Here is a 21,379-nt window from a genome sequence, read left to right as displayed (position 1 = left end):
CAGTCTTCAGAGGCTAAGACAATGGGAAACCTAAATTAGTATTCAAACTCACCTCTGTCAGGTGATCAGGTCAAAGATTATTTAATCATCTGAGATCTTATAACAATAAGAACTTTTCAAATTCTTGGTTGGCCCATTTTCAGTAGGATTTGCCAAAATATGACGAGCTGAGTGGTTTAGCATTTTGAAAGGAAATTTCTCCCACAGTCTAGGCCAATTCTGCACATGTGCACAAGTCTGAATGATCTAAAACAACAGTGGACGAGTTTGCCCTATATGAAGCACTGTAGGTTAGGTCTATACGAACATGCCCTCTTTAAAGAAGAGTACATTTAAATTTGGACAACCAAACTGTGGTGAAGATGCAGGGACCTTCTGATGCCTTCTACAATCCTTTATAAAATGAATTCAAGCCACGGAATCTCTTTTGACTTATACAAATATTAAATAATACTGTACTAAGATATTGTGTGGAAACATCAGTGTCTTATTTATTTAGAATCAATTAAGTAGATAATGTAATTCTATTAAAGGCGGTTTTATTAGAATGGATGAAAGCCCAGTGTGTTTTGTCAACAATTAGGTATTAAGACAGAAATATAGCAATCCACTTTATTAGATACTAAATGTCATAGCAATTTTTGACAGAAGTGTCAAAAGAAACCAAAGCAATTTCCTTCACTGCAATATTATCTAAATTGCATTGAAATCTTGATGAGTTGCAATATGAATAGTACATGCTGCAAAGTGTCAAATTGCACAAAGCCAACTCGACAAATGATATGACAAGTGACCACACGCTGTTCCCAAGGAAGCAAAACATTCAAACAAGTCACATGCACAAAGTGTTTGTGTTCTTGTTCAGTACAAAGCAATGAACGATAGCTAGAGCTGCAGCAGCATTTCACAAGCAAAAAAACCCACAAGTGTACATATGCTTCTCTGATTCATGTCAAGTCCTTTCTACTCTCCGGCTCTTTATCCTATGATCTCTACTTTAAAGAATCTAATAGACTCTGAGCCCAACTAGTGAATCAGTCAAGTATTTCATTTAATTCATTCCCTCTTCTGTATTACATCCATTCCTGACAAGTGGAACATAGGCATGTATCTAAGAGAGAGATTTTAAAATCTTTCTATGATAACACATTTATGCTGAATTTGCAACAGTTGCCCTCCAAGCCCACTAAGCACCAGCAGGACATGCTTATGAACAGGAGGGATATTGCAAAAGACAACTGATGCCCCCGTGACTAAAACATTGATCATATTTTGGCTTCAATAAAAATAATAACCCTCCTTTAAAAAAAAGGAAGAGTCAAGTTCAGGGAAACCTAGAGAGAGACATGAGTCACACTGCTACACTTCTAAACCGAAAAAAAGGAAGCACTGGCATCTTTCATTGGGAGTGTGTGCAAGTATGTGTGCACAGTTCTACTGCTGCTGTGGACGTGCGTGCTGGCTAAGGGTGTAGATGGGAAAGGAACAAATGGAGTATGCAAATGCACCCTTTGCAAAAACTAATATACTGCCCCTGTACCTCAGACAGGCTGATGATTTCTTTCTAAACCAACAAGAAGCTGACAAGAACCACAAACTGTATTCACCAAAACACATGGTTGCATTGTAGTCCATTTCCGCCTTCTTCCCAAGTCCAAAATTCTTCTTACTTTATCATAACACTCGAAGGGTAAAGAAAATACAAAGGTCAGCCCTTTCTGTCACACTGGCATTTTGCAACGTTCAAGGGTTGAGGGCTTTTTCTTTGGTTTTTTTTTTTTTTTTTTTGGGACAAAAAGATATTGTCGCTATAACACAGAAGTCAGTACACTATTGTCTTTGGCGATTAATGCAACTGAATATGGTCAACATTATACTGAATTTTTCTTCCCACCCCCAAAAAACTTTTAAAGCCTTAGAAGGCACAAACAGCTAACATGTTTTAGCCAGGTCATCTCTCTTCCTTGCCCTCTCTCTTTTGGCCCTGGGTTAATGATCCTTTGTAGATTCAGGTGATGACAGTGGGTCCCTTCCGCCCTGTCCTCTCATGGATCTGAGATATTTTCAATGCAATGGCTATGAGAGGACTCAGCACAGCCTAGAAGAAAAGGAATACAGTGAGCTATGTTAAGAAGAAAAGTCAATGAACACATTTTTTAAATCTGTTATTTATTTTTCCCTTGTTGAACACAGTATTAACTAATAATATGAAACATTATACTGGGTCTAAATTAGCTAAGCTATGCAGAAAGAGCAAACCCCAGATGTTGTAATGATAACTCCACCACATACCAAGAGTAATGTAGAGATCTGTGTGAAATCTTCAATATAAAACCATATGGAAGTCTCAAACCTGGAATTATTTATGGAGCTGAGTTGAAACTATAAACAAATGGTATTTTCATACTCACTGCACTGTTAATCTGAAGAACTCAATGCCACAGATACTGAGGCAGGTATCTTAGTAGGAGTCATAAAATATTTATATGACTAAAACAGTATCACCTGCAGGTGTACTACACAGGTTAAAAAGGTATTCCCCATCCAGTTTCAGTTTATAGATATCTATTTATAACTTTAACAATCTTACAGTTTGTGGCTAAGTGGGGGTGCTTTTTTGTCCAGATGCCTAAACAAAATGAATAAAATGAAAATCTTATCAGGTAAGAGTGATGAAATAACAACATCTCTGTTTATGCTGCCACTGATTTCAACCGAGTTTATGGCCATGGTCATTTATTCAGAAACTTGGCCAGTGATCAGTGGGATATTACTATTCTTTTCCTATCTGGGGATCCACTTCTAATCGCACAATGATTAGACAACAACACGCAGGGAAAGAGTTCAGACATTTTATACAATACATTAATATGAAGAGCATGAACATTAACATTTGTTGGAAAATGCTGCAAAATGAAAAAACAAAACAAGCCAGCTCCTAAGCTCTGTAACTAGGGTCAGCTCATTCCTCTTAACAGCTATACCTGCATTGAAGAAGAATCACCACAAATGTACTTGGGCAGAGGGGCATTGTCCCATCATGGAAGACATAGAGATGCCCACAGACCCCCTGGCTCTTGGAGACCTACAGGGGGCACAGAAGCATCTATGCCCTCTTATTGGCTCGGGGCTCCCTCTGACTGTGCCCCAGTCCCTGGAAGTGGCTTTCTTAGGGCCTCCCTCTCCCAGATAAAAAGGGAGAATTTTTCAATCGGGAGAGGACTGGAAGATAAAAACAGATCACCCGACCCTACTCAGTTTTACCAGCCCATCACCTTCATGAACAATACAATGACAAATTTAAACAAGAAAGCAAACAAACAAAACAACCCACTCACTGCTTTGGTTGAAAGCCTTATTTTAGACAGGATTACCACATTTAAAATGGTTTTCGAAATTTATTTCTACTTTTAAAAAGTGTAAAGCTTTTTTGGTAAAAGTTGAACTCAAAATGACATTAAAAGTGTGCCTGGATACACCACAGACATAAACTACTTAATAAAAACTATTTGAAATGCATTGTTATCCATAAAACAGCATGGAACAGCAAAGCTGTACAGTCCATAAATCAAGCAACCCTTCTATTAATTTCAGTGAGAGTTTGGCTCAGTTAAGAACCACTGGAGAATATATCCCTAAATCCATCATTGCCAGGGGAAAAAATCACACCTCTCACAAACTAGACATACCAATAGATATCTCAAGCATGCACATATCTGACAAGTGACAATGCCCAGTGCCCTTTGCTTGTGGGTGATTTGTACTGGAGCCTTGAGAGATGTGTCATCCATTGCAGAGGCTGCCTGGCTCACTGCATTTTTATTCTGCCCTGTCTTGCAGAACTCACGTCCAACTGCCTTTCTCCATCTCCACGTTCTCAGTTACGTTTTCCCCGAAAACTGCAATCCATTTGCAAAGAATCAGGGCTTCACAGTATTTTAAACCGCACCTGAGGGCTCGTTAAAAGCTCAGCAGATTCAGAGGTTTGGCTTTATGCAAATATTTTCTTTGAACTCAGTCCAGATGGGTTGGTACTATTTTAACTTTGGGAAAAATCTCATCCTTGCAGCAAAATTTCACTTGGTTTGTCAAATGCTGGCAATGTCTGTCCCCCCTTAAAAAACAAATTGTGTGCAAGTCTAATGAAAAATCATAATTATCCCAGTTTAGCTTGAAAAGTTCATGAATCTTAGTAAACCTTTTGGCCAATCTGGTCTGAGTGTCATTTGTAAGGCAATCCAAACCAACATGAGTTTTGCCTTGTTTAGGAATGAACATTTTCCACAGCTCTAAAATTCCCTCTCTAATCTAATGTAAACCTTAGGAGACCATGCTGGCAAAGTAATTTCATCTCTGACAAAACACATACTTTATGTCTCCAGAAAAGTTCTGGAAAAGTTGAAGCCATGAGAGCCCAAAGGGATCTCACAACACTGGATGGCAGATGGAATTCAATGTTAATAAGTGCGAAGTAATGCACATTAAAAAACATAATCCCAACCATACATGCAAAATTATGGGGGTCTAAATTATCTGTTACCACTCAAGAAAGATCTTGGAGTCATTGTGGCTAGTTCTCTGAAAATATCTGCTCAATGTTCAGCAACAGTCTAAAAAGCTAACAGAATGTTAGGAAAGTGATTGATAACACAGTAAATATCATAATGCCATTATATATAAACATGGCACACCCACACCTTGACAACTGCATGCAGTTCTGGTTGCCCCGTCTCAAAAAAAGATATATTAGAATTGCAAGAGGTAGCAAAAAGGCCAACAAAAATGATTAGGGGTATTGAATTGCTTCCATATGAGGTGAGATTAAAAAGACTGGGACTGTTCAGCTTGGACAAGAGACAACTAAGTGGGGGTATGACAGAGGTCTATAAAATCATGACTGGTGCGGAGAAAGCGAATAAGGAAAAGTTATTTACTCCTTCTCATAACACAAGAACCAGAGGTCACCAAATGAAATTAATAGGCAACAGGTTTAAAACAAGCAAAAGGAAGTACTACTTCGCACAATGCACACCAGTGGAATTGGTTGATGGGATATTGTGAAGGCTAATACTATAACTGGGTTCAAAAAAGAATTAGACAAGTTCATGGAGAATAGGTCCATCAATGGCCATTAGCCAAGATAGTCAGGGACAGAACCCCATGCTCTAGATCAGGGGTTCTCACATTTCATTGTATCGCGACCCCTTTCTGACAACAAAAATTACTACATGATCCAAGAGGGAAGACTGAAGCCTGAGCCCCACCACCAACGGATTCAGCCCCAGGGAGGGGGCCTGTAACCTGAGCCCCACCGCCCAGGGCCGAAGCCCTCGGGCTTTGGCCCCGGGCAGTGGGTCTTGGGCTTGCGCCCCGGGTCCCAGCAAGATTAAGCCAACCCTGGTGACCCCATTAAAATAGAGTTGTGACCCACTTTGAGTCCTGACTCACAGTTTGAGAATCGCTGTGCTAGATTTCCCTAAGCCTCTGACAGACAGATGCTGGGACTGGATAATAGGGGATGGATCACTCAGTAATTGCCCTGTTCTGTTCATTCCCTATAACATTGGCCACATTAGGAAGACAGGATAGATGGGCTAGATGGACCACTGGTCTGACCCAGTGTGGCCATTCTTATATTCTTATGAGAGAATGCTCCCCCTTGGGATTCAAAGCAATTTTAAGAACACCAGATAATACAACTTCTTTTACATAAGTTCAAACATTTGCTTTTGTGTTTGTTAGGGTTTTTTTCTTGTGATGTTAGGATACATTTAGCAGGAAGAAAAACAAACAAACCCGTAAGATATTGTGCCAGGCTTTGTATTTATAGGGTCTTCTCATCTTAAAATGTACCCAAGTGAACATGGTAGAACAACTTTATGACATAGGACCAGTTGTGTTTACTCGGACTGCCATCTGCACCAGCCTTTTTATTTCATCTCCTATCAGCCCACAGAAAAACAACAAAAACCCATCCAAACTAGCCAGTTATTAAAAGAATGTTACAGTGGGGCAGAGATCCATTGCCAGTCAGCTATTCTTCATGTAGCTGTTGGAAAGGGTTTAGGGTATTTGACTTACTATTAGGCAAAATGACACTTTAGAGTTTTCCATAATGTTAAGACAGTTACACAAACCCAGCTGCCAACTTCTAACCAGAGCTACAGCAGCAAGAACCAACAGAACTCACTTTTCTGGAACAACTACTGATTTTTCTAAGGAGAGATAGGCAAGTGGTTCAAATACAAAAAGACTAGCCATCATAGGATGACTGAGGTTTGATATATGGAGCTACATGGAGATGGCCAATCTACCAGGTGCTTTTTCTCATGCCTAGCTCTGGAACTCCTCCAGAACTCTCTATTTCCTCAGCTGCCCCCTCCCCAGATTTCCCAACATCATAGATGGGGTATAGTATTTCCCTAATGCATAGGGATATTGTGAGGATTAATTATTGTTTGGATAGTGCTTTGAAAGTGTAAAGAACTGCAAGAACTAAGTATTATTTTTATACTACAGTCGGCCTAGAAGCCCCAGCCACAGAGCAGCACCTCATTTTTCTTCTTGTATTTTAAAACTATTCCCAGTCAAGCTCTTCTCTATCTGTTAGATATGCTCCTAACATGACATTAGTGCAGGAGCAAGTTCCCCTTGTGACGCACAGTACGCTAGAAGTCAGATCAACACACAAATGATATATTACTCAAATGACAGAAGAATTAAGGAATGGACTAAATAAACTAAATAAACAAGTACAAAATAAATGTAATACTAACATTACACTGTAATACTAACATTACACTATAATTAAATACACTGTAATACTAATATTACACTTACACAGCCTGCCTGGTGCTCTCTCTTGCAGTGTTTGTCTCATGATGCTAACTATGCATGAGTGTGCATCTACAAGCAGATTCTGACTTGATCTTGTGCCAAAAAAGCAGAAGTTGTTTGGCAGTTTAATTCACAGTGCACTAGAAGCTCTAAGCAACCTGGCTGACCTTGGTTACTCAGCAGCACTATGCTGTCTTAACCTACAAGAGTTCAGGCTCCTCAGGGCTGGTGAAGGCACTGAGTTGACTTCAGTGAGTTGATGCACTCAGTGACTGAGCAGAGGGAGTTGATATCACCACTGTCTGCACGTTCTGCCTGCTGACGCAAGGCCAGTGTTAATAATGGTGATCTCAAAGGTCAGAAGACTAACTGTTCTTCCCTTAGCTGGAAGTACGAGGATGTGTATGTGGAGTGGGAATGGGAAGGGCAGTGCTAGAATGTAAATTGAGTTCTACTTGGAACCATCTGACTTCATAACAAATGATTCCTCTTTCGTACTTCCAAAGAGCTAGGACTCAAGGTCTAGGATTAATGAGTTCATATCCATGATTCATGAGCTCTTCTATAATCATTGTCACCAGAGGTATTTTTAAAATGTGTCTGGAAAAGAAGGTAGTCTGGAAATGCTTTTTTTTATTTGTTTCAAACTATCCTCAGTGTGGCACACTGTAAGGTGACTTAGTGCGGCATCAGAAGCTAAATTATTTGAATAACATGGAAAATGCTGAGTTATATAAAAGCATGAGCAAACAGCTGAAAACGCCCTACCTCTCACTAATCCTTTTGAAAAGGCCCCTATTATTTAAAAGTAAGTGAAAAACTTTGTATAGACTTTTTCAACCATCCTATATGTTTCAATATTAAACTGTATACCTAATATATGACTTTATAGATTACTCAAAACACCAATAGAAAGGACATAATTCTCTATTAAATTCTACTATTTCTTAGAATTATTGCTATATCTTATTAAATACATAGAAACCCATTGTTTCACCTCTATTCTATTCTATGGAACTTTTCCCAGTAGGGTTTGAAAGAATTCTCTTTCACAAGAAAAACACATGCAAATTCTGTGGTTGCATGCTGCTACTGGATTCTTCTGTAGCTAGTTAGTGTAGCACAGCATTTAATTCAAGTATGTCCCTGGAAAATCCATTTATATTTATGATCCATGTTGTTCTATATTTGTACAGCATCTGTCACAATGTGCTCCAGGTCCACAACTGTGGCTCCTAGGTACAACTTCAATACACATAATAAATAAAAACTGGCAGATATTTGAAGCAATCCAACCCTTTTGCTGCACTGTTTCCTGTACATGCTCTGTACACTACCAGCATGACACTGGTGTTTGAAATAACATTTTCTTAACTGTGACAACAAATCAAAGAGATTCTGCATATGGACTGTAATTTTTTCCCTTTTAGATTTAAAAACCTTATCCAACTTCCATGATTGTACCCAGGTAGCTAGGTAAAGGATAGGTAAATATTAGCCTTCTGTCATGATTTATTAATAGGCAATAAATATGAGGTGAGTCAGAAACTAAAGCTACTTGTGAATATACGGGTCACCAAACCTTATTTTGAATACGTTACACCCACTCAATTGATCTATTATCCTTTTCACCTCGGTTAAATTTAGCATAACCAATTGCTTGGTAAACATAAGAAAAAGAATATGCCAATACATAAAAGTCCAAGGTTCTAGATAAAAGCAAGTATTCACTGCTTATGGCTATTGAATGATAAGGAATAATTTGGCAGAGGCTGCTTCTTGACTGGCTAATAAGAGCCAACGAATTGGTCTCCAGGGCCCAGATCCTCCAAGGTATTTAGGCACCTAACTCCCTTTTGACAGAAGTTAGGAGCCTAAATACCTTTGAGGGTCTGGGCCTTTGCCTTTAACATCTTCTTCCTAGTTAGCCAGAAGAGAAAGATAATATCTTTTACTGGACTAACTTCTGTTGGAGAGCGAAAGAGACAAGCTTTAGATCTCTTCTTCAGGTCTTTAGTGCTATGAATTAAAAATGCTTAACAGAAAGTAATTTTTCTCTAATTTATTTTGGTCACTCACTGAGAATTGTTTTTTTTTAATTAGTGCCTCTGATTCTAAATCTTATGCACCATTGCAAAGGTTACCTTCTGGCTAGCTAGTAGGAGAGAGTGAATGGTCATGGAAGATAGGGTCCCCTCCTTAGCTCCTCCTAGTAAGCCAAGAAGCAATCTTGGCCAATTTATTTCACAGGGACTGCATGCTCACTTTTATCTAGAACTTTGGACTTTTAGGTATCAGCATGTTTCATTATTCTTGTTTTATCCCTTGGACTTTTATGTGTATTGGCATGCTTCATTTTTCCTGTTTATCAAACATTTGGTTATGATAAATTTAACCTTGGTGAAAAGTATAACAGATTAATTGAGTGGGCACACTGTACTAAAAATAAGATTTTAATGACCCTTAAGTTCATTGATAGCTCTGCTTATCAGTTGCACCATTTTTATGGCCTATTTATTAACTGGAGCAAAAGAGACTTTTATTAACCGTTCTTTTGCCTAGCTACAAGGGTACAATCATTGAAGCTGTAACCTTTGAAAAGGAAGCTATAAATGTAAAAGGCTAAAAGGCTGGAAAGGCAACAGATCTTCCTGATGGAAAACAGCTGGCATATTAGGGGCATAGCCAGAGCCCTCCTGTTCTCTAGCTAGTCCGAGCTGAAGAAATGGCTCCTTGGGACTATATCCAGTTTGAATAATTTAGAGCAGCCTCAAGACTGGTTTAAACAATTCCAGGGTTGTGTAGAACAAGACGCCAAAGCAGAGAGCCATCAGGTCCTTCGCAGTTCACTCCTGCTAGCTGCACCTAGATAATACTGAGCACAGCTAAGAATTTTCTTTCAAATGTACCATTGCCAAAGTTTCATGCTATTGAAGTGGAAGAGCAGAACACTGATGACTTCTGATGATCTTGCAAGTGAAAGACTGCAGGTGTCATTGTCATAGTCAAACACAGCTATGCTGATATTATAAGTCCCAACTTTCTGGGAGCTCTTCAACATCAGCTTAATTTAGGAGCAGTATCTGTTTGTCTTCAACACTCCAAAGAGTGGAAAAGATCAATTGATAATTATGTCACAAAAACATCTGAAAGGCAAAGACTGGAACTTGATATGACAGTTGCAATCTTCTTTTATGCTGACATCATCATCTTCATTGTAGCACAAAATCAGAAATGTAAAGAAGTGATTGAAGCACTTCACCATGGATATATTATTCCAGACAGATTTAAACTCACAGCTCTTCTACTACATGCTGTAAATACAGAATCAGAAGAAACACTGGGGAAAAAACTAAAGAATCAAAAGACCACAAATTGGTTGTTCAGACATCAGAAATGACCCAGTAACAGCTAAAAGCATTTCTACATATTGCTACTGATTCTACATCTGGAAAGAAAATTGCAGAATACCATATTGCGTCCAAGTTGCCGAAATGCTATCTGAGAATCCAGAGAAATGTAGGACAGTTAGATATGGTCCTTTGTCATCTGCTCTGATGACAAAAATGAAATGGGAAGTATGAGAGCTTGCCAGGTGCAATCAAACTACATTTCTGACTTAGAGTTGCTCTGTTCCTTGTTGAGGCAATAACACCACCTAATGGTTCTAAAGCACACTGTAGAAGTTAAAAACTCCTGCAAATATCAGCCTTCTGGTTGGTGGATTTTAAAAAGATCCCAACTAGAGCTTGGAGTGGGGGGGAGGTAAAGTTTAAAAGTTCAAAAATATTCTTCCAGCTCAAGTCTCAATAACATAGTGCAACTCTCCAGATGATTGTCTCTCTGTAAGGATGCTGAAGTTTGCACTGAACTCAGGGAGGTTTTTGATCAAATCATAATACCCATTATACATAACAAGGGTGTCTACAAAGGGGCACTCAATTTAAAAAAAACAGTTGAAAAGATTTCAGAAGAACTGACAGATTATTCACTGAGGACAATATTATCTATGATTCAGGGAAAATCAGGATTGATCTATTACCAAAGAACTAGTTTTTGTCCTTGTTTGGTTCTAACAGATTATAAAATTGACAATTCAGAGAGGCTATGGAACCATTCCATTACTTAGCCAACATGACTGGTCCCAAATACAAAGGTCATAGGTGGAGCCCAGAATGGGGAGAAGAGGCTGAAATATGACCGAAGGAACATAATTTTAAATCCTTTACATAGAAATCTGGCTATCTGAAATCCATGTTTGTGAAGGAGATTGTGTGTCAGTTCCTTGAATCAAAATAGTGAAAAACTGTGGAATCATAGAAAAGAGAAAAGTTGAATTAAGAATGTTGTCAACTTTTAAATGAATTTTACTCATCCCCTACAATCAAGTGCATGAGTATGCATTTAGCATGTTTAGTCTGATCTGTTTGAAGCTTTGTAACATGCCAAGAAAATAAGTTGGCAGAAGTATATCTGTATTGAGGTTTACACTAGTTAGTAGAATGCAGACTCAGTTACTGTGTTCTTGTCTTACTTGAAAGCTTGCAATTCTGTGCATCTGCTTTTCTGTGTTTTTTTCCCAAGAATAAGCATGCTTGCAGAGTGAATCACATAGCTTGTTTTGTGTTTCATTTTAACAAACCTTCTGGGGCTTTTTAGTGAGTCCCCACGCCCCTTGAAAATACCAGTTGATTTTTGTGGTCTATGGGCTTAATTGCAACCACTCTAACGCTAGAGGTACAATTTTTCAGAAGTCTTGGCATAAAACTGTTAAGTTTCCTAGAGAATATGTTTTACTTCTGGAAAGGAACACTTGGCATTTGTAGCTGCCATATTAAGCTGGTCTACATCAGATGTTTGCTCATAACAGAGGCCAAGATTTTCAAAAACAGGAGCCTAAAGTTACGCTTCTATTTTTGAAAATCTTGACTATCATGTATGTGTTCTGATCTAACGGGATGATTAAGTGGTGTGGAGGGTTTTCTGCAGGCCACCTGCACTGGGGTGGATTTCATCCTGAGTGAGATTCAGGAATTATTGTTTCCTGTAGAAGTATAACAGATTACACTGAATCCTGAACAAGTAATTTTGCTTAATCTTAAGGGAATCATTATTCCACATCTTTTTGATAGAAATGAAGCCCTTCACACTGTCTTGGTGAATCTTGGTAATATGCATCTAGCAATGTGCTATAAAGAATATATGTGGTTTCTGGAATTGATAATAAGCACATTTTATCTTGGTTTGAATGCTGCTTATCGAAAGAAAAGTGCACTGTCTGGGATGAGAATGTAAAAGGAGAAGAGCAGCAAAACAGTGAAATTTCAGAAGATTTAGAGGATTAGCTTGGTTTGAATGGGAACGTAAAAGTTTGGATGCTTATATGAACCTTATTCAAACTAGCTGAACATCATGGATCTGTAAAACTTAGCTGAAAAAAAACCCCTTGAATATGGTCCTCTCACAAGATTGCAATACTTCCCCCAAGCCTCTTTCCCCCGAGTAACACGGCCGGGGCAAGGGAAGCAGAGTGAGCTGCTCCCGGCCCCCTGCTAATCTCCCGGGCCACTCTGGGACTGCGGGGGCCCCAAAAGTGCCCTCCCACAGCTCCTGTCCCCCAGGCCCTGGAGGGGAGCCCTGACTGGCCCCGAGACCCTCTGCCCCTATCAAACATTGTTAAACATTAAACATTCACCTTAGAACATTTTTTTTTAAAAGGACACAAACTTAAATCCAGCTCAGTGTCTCTCTCCCTTCTCCTCTTACTTGCCTTAAAACAGTTAATACTGAACAATTCATTGTTACAGAAGCTATTCCATTATAAGAAGCACTTTCCCCTTTTGTAATTAAGAGAGTAAGAAAGTTTAATTCAGCACTGAAGACTGGCAGAACATTCCTTATTGTTTTCTAGTGTACTTTATAAAGCATTAGAGAATAAATCATTTTGGTGGGGAGGGTGGAATCATTCTTTTTGTCAGGATGTGTTGGACAGGAAATATGGTCAGACACTTGTGCTTGTTTCATAGACTGCAAAGTTGCTAAATGTACATTGCAGACCTCTCAGATGTGTCCGGAGTGGAAATCAACACTTAGCTCTGTCCCCTCCACTGACATATTTTCACTTGATTTAGGCTCTGCCTACAAAGGGCAACCAACATTGTTTAATACCTATGCGTAAACACAGTTTAATTACAATTGTTACCAATCTGTGCTATAACCAAGTTTGGCTGGGCAGTGTGGAAGGGGTCAAAATGGTGTTTTACCCTAGGTCTTTCCCCCAGTTAAAACACATTTATTAACCCATATCCACTGGCTGGCTAAATCATCTCATAACCTGAGATGGCCACAAGCATACAGTGATGTATTTTCAGAAATAAAATTTGCAAAAAACTCTGTGGAGAGAGAAAACTGTTTATTCATTACTTTAAAATAAATGTTTTGCAGAAATGAAATGGCATTAAAAGAAGCTTTCATTTTATTGTTTAAACTGGAAACTTTTCTATATTAAAAACATGATGCACTTGTGTTTTTTTCTTGGGACTTTTGATCATGTGCATTCCCTGTAATGATTATGGAGGCATAGTAGCCATACTATAGTTAAGACTAAAGCTACTCCCTCATTATAAATCCATTTTTCAACCCCTTTTCATTTAACAAAATGAAAGATCTTCCAACAAATTCACATGCACCTCATCGTACGGTAGAGTTTTCTTGGACGGTTTGGTAAAAATCAGAGAACTATAAACAAAGTATAATATTGAGGGGTTTTTTGGTATCAGCTGGACTCCAATGAAACACTCTCATCCTTAATTCTTTTTTAGAAAACCTTTTTGATTATGATTAAGAGATGACTCTCTGACTACTACAAATTTCTCCCTTATAAGGAATCCAGAAGTTGCTTGGACTCTGTACTTTTCCCAACTGTACTTTTATTGTGAGGAATCACTGTGAAGCATTAGCTAAGTGATCCCCAGACAATCTGCTTGGCAAGGAATTATTTTTTTTTAAATGTTCACTTATAACTCAGATTAGAGTGCTAGCAAAAATTCAGCAGAAGCTCAAAGATACCTGGAGTTCACTTTAAAAACTAAAGCTCATTCCTGCCTCTCTCGCCTTTCCCTGCAGTGCAATAAATAATAAATAATAATAATAATAATAATTATTATTATTATTATTATTAAATATTGTATTTATGTTGCATTAGCACTTAGAGGCCTCAGCCAGGCTGGTGCCTCATTGTGTTAGACACTGCACAAACATATAGTAAGTGACAGTCCCTACCTCAAAGAGCTTATTATCATGTAAATTTAAGCTTCAAATGACTTATAAATAGGGCTCTGTGTCTGTCACGGAGGTCACGGAAGTCACAGATTCCATGACTTTCTGCGATTCCCGTGACTTCTGACCCCAGGGCTGACCCCAGGGCCACCCAAACAGATGACCCTGGGGGCCCGCTGCTCAGGTGGCCCCAGAGACAGCCACACCGGCCACTGCTGGAGTGACTCAGGCAGCCCCGCAGCCAGCCACACCAGCTTCTGCTCGGACAGCCCCGGGGAGCTGGCCCCAGGGACCGCCCGAGCGGCCGTCTGTGGGGCTGGCCCCAGGGACCGCCGGAGCGGCCGCCTGTGCGGCTGGCCCCAGGGACCGCCCGAGCGGCTGCCTGTGCGGCTGGCCCCAGGGACCGCCCGAGCGGCCGCCTGTGCGGCTGGCCCCAGGGACCGCCCGAGCGGCCGCCTGTGCGGCTGGCCCCAGGGACCGCCCGAGCGGCCGCCTGTGTGGCTGGCCCCAGGGACTGCCCGAGCAGCAGTCCCAGGGGTGGCCAGAGCAGCAGCAGGTGGGTGGCCCCGGGGATGGCTGGAGCAGTTGCTGCTTGGTGTCCCCCAGCAGCTGGTGCCGCTGACCCCTACCCCGCTGCAGCAGCGGTCTCCTGCCCCCCTTTGCCCCCCACAAGCTGCAGTCCCCCAACTCCCAGAGCAGCACTTCCAACCCCCAATCCCCAGCTAAGATTTCGTCAGGGGTATATGGACAAGTCATGGACAGTACAAGTCATGGACAGGTCATGGGCCGTGAATTTTTGTTTATTGCCAGTGACCTGTCCATGACTTTTACTAAAAATACCCATGACTAAACTGTAGCCTTATTTATAAACACAGCAAAAGGAGATTGCCTAGTGTCCAATTTTGGGGAGGAGGGGGAAAAAGGCAGAAGACCCCCAGTCTGAAATGTATCTGCTGCTGTCACAGGGGAAGTATGCTATCTAATGAGTTATTTTAAGTTTATTAAATAGAGGGAACCTTTCGCTGGTCTGCTATAAGAGAGTTTTAAGCCAGTACTTTCTTCCCCACCCCATGAGTAACAGGCAGTGTGAATTCCAGACTAGCTTTTCGATCACCCCTGGAATAAGCCACAGTAATGCTCCTGTTCAACAACTTGATTTATAGCACGACAGCCAGTCTCCTTTATAACCGAATTCACTCAGCAATGCAACTGATAGTAAAGTGCCACCTTCCTTACACCTCTCAGCAGAGGGCTCAAGGATCCAGTCTGCATGGAGACTGAACAGGGATGGTCTCTCCACACCAAAACTGAAGCACATTGGGGAGTAATGGGTATAGGGGAGCCCTCCCTATTGCTGCCCAGGCCTCTGTTCTGTGGATAAACAGGACTTCAGGCTCCAGTACTGCCAGTCCCTGTTTTCATATGCTTTACATTCATTTAAAAAAAAGAGAGGTCAAGAAGTCAGATACATTGAAGAAGAACAGAAGCTGCTCTCTCTCTCTCCCTGAGAACAGATATGGCTTGTTCAAAGTCAATCTAACCCCACTCAACCCTACATAAGATTGCAAAGACGCCTGCAGGGACAAGTAAGGACAAAATATTTCTTAGAAATTTTAGATAAAACCTCAACAGTAGCTTCTGGATATTATAGGTAGAGCTGGTAGCACAATCTATCATTAAGGGTGCCTGACGCTTTCCAGTATAAGACTCTGTTTTCAGTTGCTTAGAATTTTGCCAAACTGACATTTTCTGTGCAAGGTGTCTGTCTCAGGCTGATTTATTTTATTTTATTTTATTTTTGTTGGCAAGTTTCAGCTAAAACAGCAGTTTCTGAAAACAAGATTAGGGAACAATACATTTTTTGGTCATGTGAAAAAAATCACAGCTGCTTTGTTGAGAAGCTCTAAAGCCTTTGAAAAATATCAGTAGCAGGGCCGGCTCCAGGCCCCAGCATGCCAAGCGCGTGCTTGGGGCGGCATGCCGCGGGGGGCGCTCCGCCGGTTGGCGGGAGGGTGGCAGGCGGCTCCGGTGGACCTCCCGCAGGCGTGCCTGCGCATGCTCCACTGGAGCCGCGGGACCAGCAGACCCTCCGCAGGCACGTCTGCAGGAGGTCCACTGGAGCCGCGGGACCGGCGACCGCCAGAGCGCCCCCCGCGGAGTGCCGCCGTGCTTGGGGCGGCAAAATTGCTAGAGCCACCCCTGATCAGTAGAGATTTGTTAGAGTTCGGCAGCTAAATTCTTTGCCATGCCAGGCATGCTCCGGCCCATGGCTGCAGGGGCTGAGAGGACTTTCTCTGGAACTGCTGCTCCTTGTAGCCAGGGGCTTCTGTAGTGTCAGGGAACAGAACTGAGAGTAGGGAAAAGGTCTCTCTTGTGCTCTGCATGCCCCTAGTGCCCAGGCAGCATGGAGGAGAAGGAAGCAGCCAGACACAAATGCAGAGGGGAAAGAGGAAGAGCAGAGGCAATAGACTGGGTCATGGGTCCTGGATAAGAAGACTGGGAATGGCAGCTGGGAGCTGAGAGCACAGAGGCAGAGAAGGCACAAGAAGCGAGGAATGGGTGGAGGAGCTTGGGACTGGCTGGGCAAGGAGACTGGGACAAGAAGCTTGCAGAGGAAGAGTCGGATGGTAACTCAGGGGGCAGTGCAGAGACTGGGATTTACTCGAGAAGCCCTAAAGGAGAGACTGGGACTGGTTCGAAAAGGAGATTGGAACTGACATGAATGGCCTGGGGGGGATGAGACCTAGGACTGGGAAAGAGGAGCTGGGGTGGAGGCGGGGGGAGTGGGGGCAGGCGCTAGGACGAGCAGTTGTTGAGGGAGAGACAGCACTGACACAGGGTAATTAAAGACAGTGTCATAATGCATATGCACAAGGTGCCAAATGAAGGTTGCAAAGGCAGCCCTTAATTCTGGGATTTCCTAACTTGCGAGTGCTTGGACTCTGCAACCGTAATGTTCTTTTAATGTAGATTTTGGTGTGTAATTTTCAATAGGTTGCCTAATTTAAAAGATTAATAATTCACAGAAGTATCATACTACTACTACTACCTTCCCCTTTGCCCTCTCCACTTGGTTGGCCTGCACTGGTCTAGGGGCATCCGCCTGCCTTCCGTAGGTTGCAGAACGTTCTTCTTAGCTTACATAATCAATCTGTACCACTGTCACTGCTGTCACTCTGCTGCTCCTATTGTCACCTCTGGAACTGTTCTCTTAAAAGTTTAAGAACAAACTTTCCAAATCAAAACCCAACCTTCTTGACACGTCCTGGAACAGCACCAAGCTTATGTATCTGCTTGGACACAACACTCAGTATGCTTTGCTTTTAATTGGGAAAAACCCTAACATTTTACTCAACACCTTGGAGAGCACCTGCCAGTGGCCTATACAGGGGCCTTACCACAGCTAGAAATGACACTTGGTTGTTTTTCCAAAGCTTAAAGTGGTCCTCATTGGTTTACCTGTGTCTCCTTGTCATGTTTGCTGGGATCCTTTTCATAGCTTTCTGCATAGATCCTGAGGGTAGCTCGCACGCTGCTAGAAGCACTAAGTCTGAAGATGAGCCTCGAAGCATCTGAGAAAATAATTCGCAGTCCCTGCAAAAAGAAAGAGGAATATATGGGTGGCAGCAATGACTTTGCAAAATTATAATCCAAAATCAAGAGCGAGAGAGGAAGGATTATCTCGGTTCAGATCTTGGCTCCTCCTGTTTACTTCAGGCAATTCACTTAATCACTATGAGCCTCAGTGCCCCATCTGTAAAATGGGGATAATAATACTTCCTTTCTCCCACACTTCACACTGTCTGTTTAGACTGTAAGCTCTACAGGGCCACGGTTTTCTCACTAACGAATGTACTGTGCTGAGCACAATAGAAGCTCGATGTCTAGGGAAGCGTCCAGTTGCTACAGTAAGAACAGCAGCCGCAGTTGTAATAATAAAATGATACAGTTTAACTGCTGGTTTTCTGCTGCTGCTGCTTTGTTGAAGCTGTGTTTCTCTTATGTGCCTTCATTACAGGGATATCCCAATGGAACATCATGTAGCAACACTACAGGTGACTTGTCAGGCAGAAGCAAAGTGCATATGCGAAAGCTAGGGGACCATGGAACGTATTTTCATATCCCTCAGGGAATGTGCATGAAGATGTGGTTATGAGTGTCTCAGGGCATGTTTACAAGGGGACCCTCGGGACACTTAAGCCTCTTTAACTAAAGGTGTGAATGTAAAGTGCATTAGTTAAAGCTCATCAAACCTCTGTGTGGATGATCACATTCTGATTCACATGCATCCAACGAAGTGGGTATTCACCCACGAAAGCTTATGCTCCAATACTTCTGTTAGTCTATAAGGTGCCACAGGACTCTTTGTCACTTTTTACAGATCCAGACTAACACGGCTACCCCCTGATACTGGACACATTCTGATTAGTTCACTTTAGCTGCAAATGTTATCCCTCTCTGCTTTCTCCGTACTGTCGCTTACTTGTAGAACACGGATCTAATTCTGATTAAACAGGAATCTCAAATTCAAGGTCAAGGGTGTGATATACACTAAAAATGGCAACGTATCTCTCAATTTCATCCTGATACTTGGGTTTGGTGTGATAAATGGAAAAGATTGGGATTGCCTCATTCCATTAGTTCTCATGGAGATTTAAGTGACTCCCTTGTGCAACAAATCACTCTCGCTTTGAAGTAAAGACAGGAAGGGAATGTGGATGCTAGAGCTCTTACTGTGGAAAACTGTCAGAACACACATTGAAGGAGTAAAAGTTGATGCCTATGCAAAAATTACATGAGTGTAACAGAGTGTGCTGAGTCAGTCAGGAGCAAACTCAGCACCCTGTCACTCAAAGCCCCATTAATATAGGTTAATTGGGACCTAACTGGAAGATTAACTAGGTAGAGCCACAGCTGAGGGGCTAATTTGAGGGGGAGGCAACCCCAGCAGCTGGGAGCATTCAAATTGAGAGGAAGAAGTGCTGAACAGAGAGCTGAGAGCCTGAAGGAGGGCAGAGGTAGGCAGGCCTGGGTGCTGCTACTTCTGTTCTCTTCCCCAGAAGCAAGTGGGGGAACTACCTGGAGGACTGTAAATACATGTAAATAGCCCTACAGGCGGTGTCCGGTTGGAACAACACAATAAAAGACGCTGGTGGTGAAGGAGACCTGAAGTGGTGTAGTCTGTGATTAAGGCCTGAAAGGACTCGCCAGGGAGAGTATTTGAAACAGGTACATCTGTATGGTCAGAAAAGAATTGGGGAAAACAAAGCACAAGGCAAATGTGGCATTTTGACAAAGATATTAGAGCCAATGGTTGGCAAATAGGAGATCAAGTCATGCCTTTGTCATCTGCTGTTCCAGTCCAGAACTCATGTCACAAGTGGCTAACCTGGCAAAATGCTGTAAATAGTAAAATGCCGGCCAATAATGATAAAGGAGCTCTTGCATCATTTATAAGAAAATATGCTATTGACCATGGTGCATCAATTGCGCAGGACATAATCCTCAAACCCAGTCCATGGGATGATGTGTGTTCACTGTTTTTGTCAGGGTTGAAAAGAAAGTTGAGGATAAAAAAATCAAAAGAGCAAGGCCAGCAAACCACACTATAACACACTATGTAAAATACCACCTGACCACTCAGAAGACGTCGTGATACTGATGGAATTAGGGTCTGAGCGTTTGTCTACACTTACAGCGCTGTAGCTACATCGCTGTAGCACTTAGTGAACACACTACCTACGCTGACAGGAATACTTCTCCTGTCGGCATAGTTACTCCACCTCCCCAAGAGGTGGTAGCTATGTCAACAGGAGAAGCCCTTCTGTTGGTATAGCGCTGAGTACACCAGGAATTAGGTTGGTGTAACTGCGTCACTCAAGCGATTTTCCACACCCCTGAGCAATGCAGTTATACCAACGTAAGTCGGTGGTGTGGACCAAGCCTGAGCCAATTACTATTTTCACATCAAATGGAAATACGGGAAGTGTGCAAGTCCTCCTTCACAAGTGCTCTTCCCTCCAAAAGAAAATGCATCTCTCAATTCTGTGGCGGCCTGTTTTTAAACTATTTCCAGCTACCTCACCAACGTGTTTTAAGCAATGACCCCTTCTTTCAGCAATACCTGCCAAGACTTTGTGAAGTTAAACATGAAAGTGGCTGTATTCAAAAGCAAATCTTTAATTTAACTACTTGTGGCATTCAGTTCAGGGCACTGTATTCTAGTAAACAAACCCCTGAGGGTTTAATCACACATCATTCACATGATACTGAACGTTGTATCATTAGATTACAAGCTCCTGGGGCAGGGACTGTCTTTTTGTTCTGGTTTTGTACAGCAATGAGCACAATGAGGTCTTGGCCCGTGACTATGGTAATACAAATAAAAAGATGACGACAATACCAAAAATTTGACCAATCTACAGTGATTGCAAAGTTGCTGTCTTCGTCGTGTAGCTAACTCGATTTTTCATCAGCCCTCTGGGTCTATCACCTCTCCGTTAGTGGGAGTGATTGTTCAGATTAACCCAAGGAAAGGCAAGTCCAGGACGTGGATATGAACGAGGCACATTTTTTTTCCCCTCTGGAATAAACCGGGCCCATGTCAGACTCCAGGCAAGAAAAGTTTCAGATGGTTCCGATTTTTATTTTTGAGTCAGGATGGTTTTCTTTTCCTTTACTCACCCAGAAGTGTTTTTATTATTATTCCTGTTGTGCACCATCGTGCTCTTTGAGTGTGGTACTCACACAGAGACTCCCTCCCTTCTCACGGCCATTTTAACTGGTGTAATTCCATTGAACTATTCCAGATTTACAGTAGCATGAGGAGACTCAGGCTGAAAATCTGGTTGGGGGGGGAAACAGATTTCCCCCCATTTTCTTCTTCTCATTGTGCTGGCTCAAAGAAAGGCAGATGCAGATGTGGCCCCAAAAGATAACCTTGCAGAGGTAGGAATAAGAGTGCAGGAGACAGTGGTGTGCTTCAGCCCTGGCGGAAGCTGTCTGGCCAGCATGGGCTCCCTTAGGCCATATCTACACTACAAAGTTAAGTCGACTTTATGTAAGTCAACACTGAGCCTCCAATTTAAGCAAGTCGATCTCACATGTCCACACTACGCTCATTGTGTCGGCCATTTCACCGACATCAACATGGGATGGTCGGGAAAGGTGCATGACGTGCACATCTTTAGGAACACAGGTCTGTTCAGAAAGCTGCAAGCAAGGACTTTCTTTCCAGACTGCAAAATAACTGTTGGTGATGTTG

General features: G+C 41.9%; 1 protein-coding gene across 4 annotated transcripts in view; it reads right to left on the bottom strand.

Moving 5' to 3' along the window:
• Positions 1 to 475: 475 nt before the first annotated feature.
• PGM5 (phosphoglucomutase 5) overlaps positions 476 to 21,379 on the bottom strand; it is a 119,091-nt gene continuing 98,187 nt past the window's right edge. For all 4 annotated transcript variants that reach the window (XM_039545547.1, XM_039545549.1, XM_039545548.1 and 1 more), the window contains 2 exons: positions 17,575 to 17,709; positions 476 to 2,098 (listed from right to left, as the gene is read on the bottom strand). In XM_039545547.1, the coding sequence (XP_039401481.1) occupies positions 2,009 to 2,098; positions 17,575 to 17,709 (225 nt within the window). In that variant the 3' untranslated portion in view covers positions 476 to 2,008. The remainder of the gene's footprint in view (positions 2,099 to 17,574; positions 17,710 to 21,379) is intronic.

This window comes from Mauremys reevesii, linkage group 6, assembly GCF_016161935.1.
Source record: "Mauremys reevesii isolate NIE-2019 linkage group 6, ASM1616193v1, whole genome shotgun sequence".
Lineage (NCBI taxonomy): Eukaryota > Metazoa > Chordata > Testudines > Geoemydidae > Mauremys > Mauremys reevesii.
This window is presented reverse-complemented; position numbering and strand designations above follow the sequence as displayed.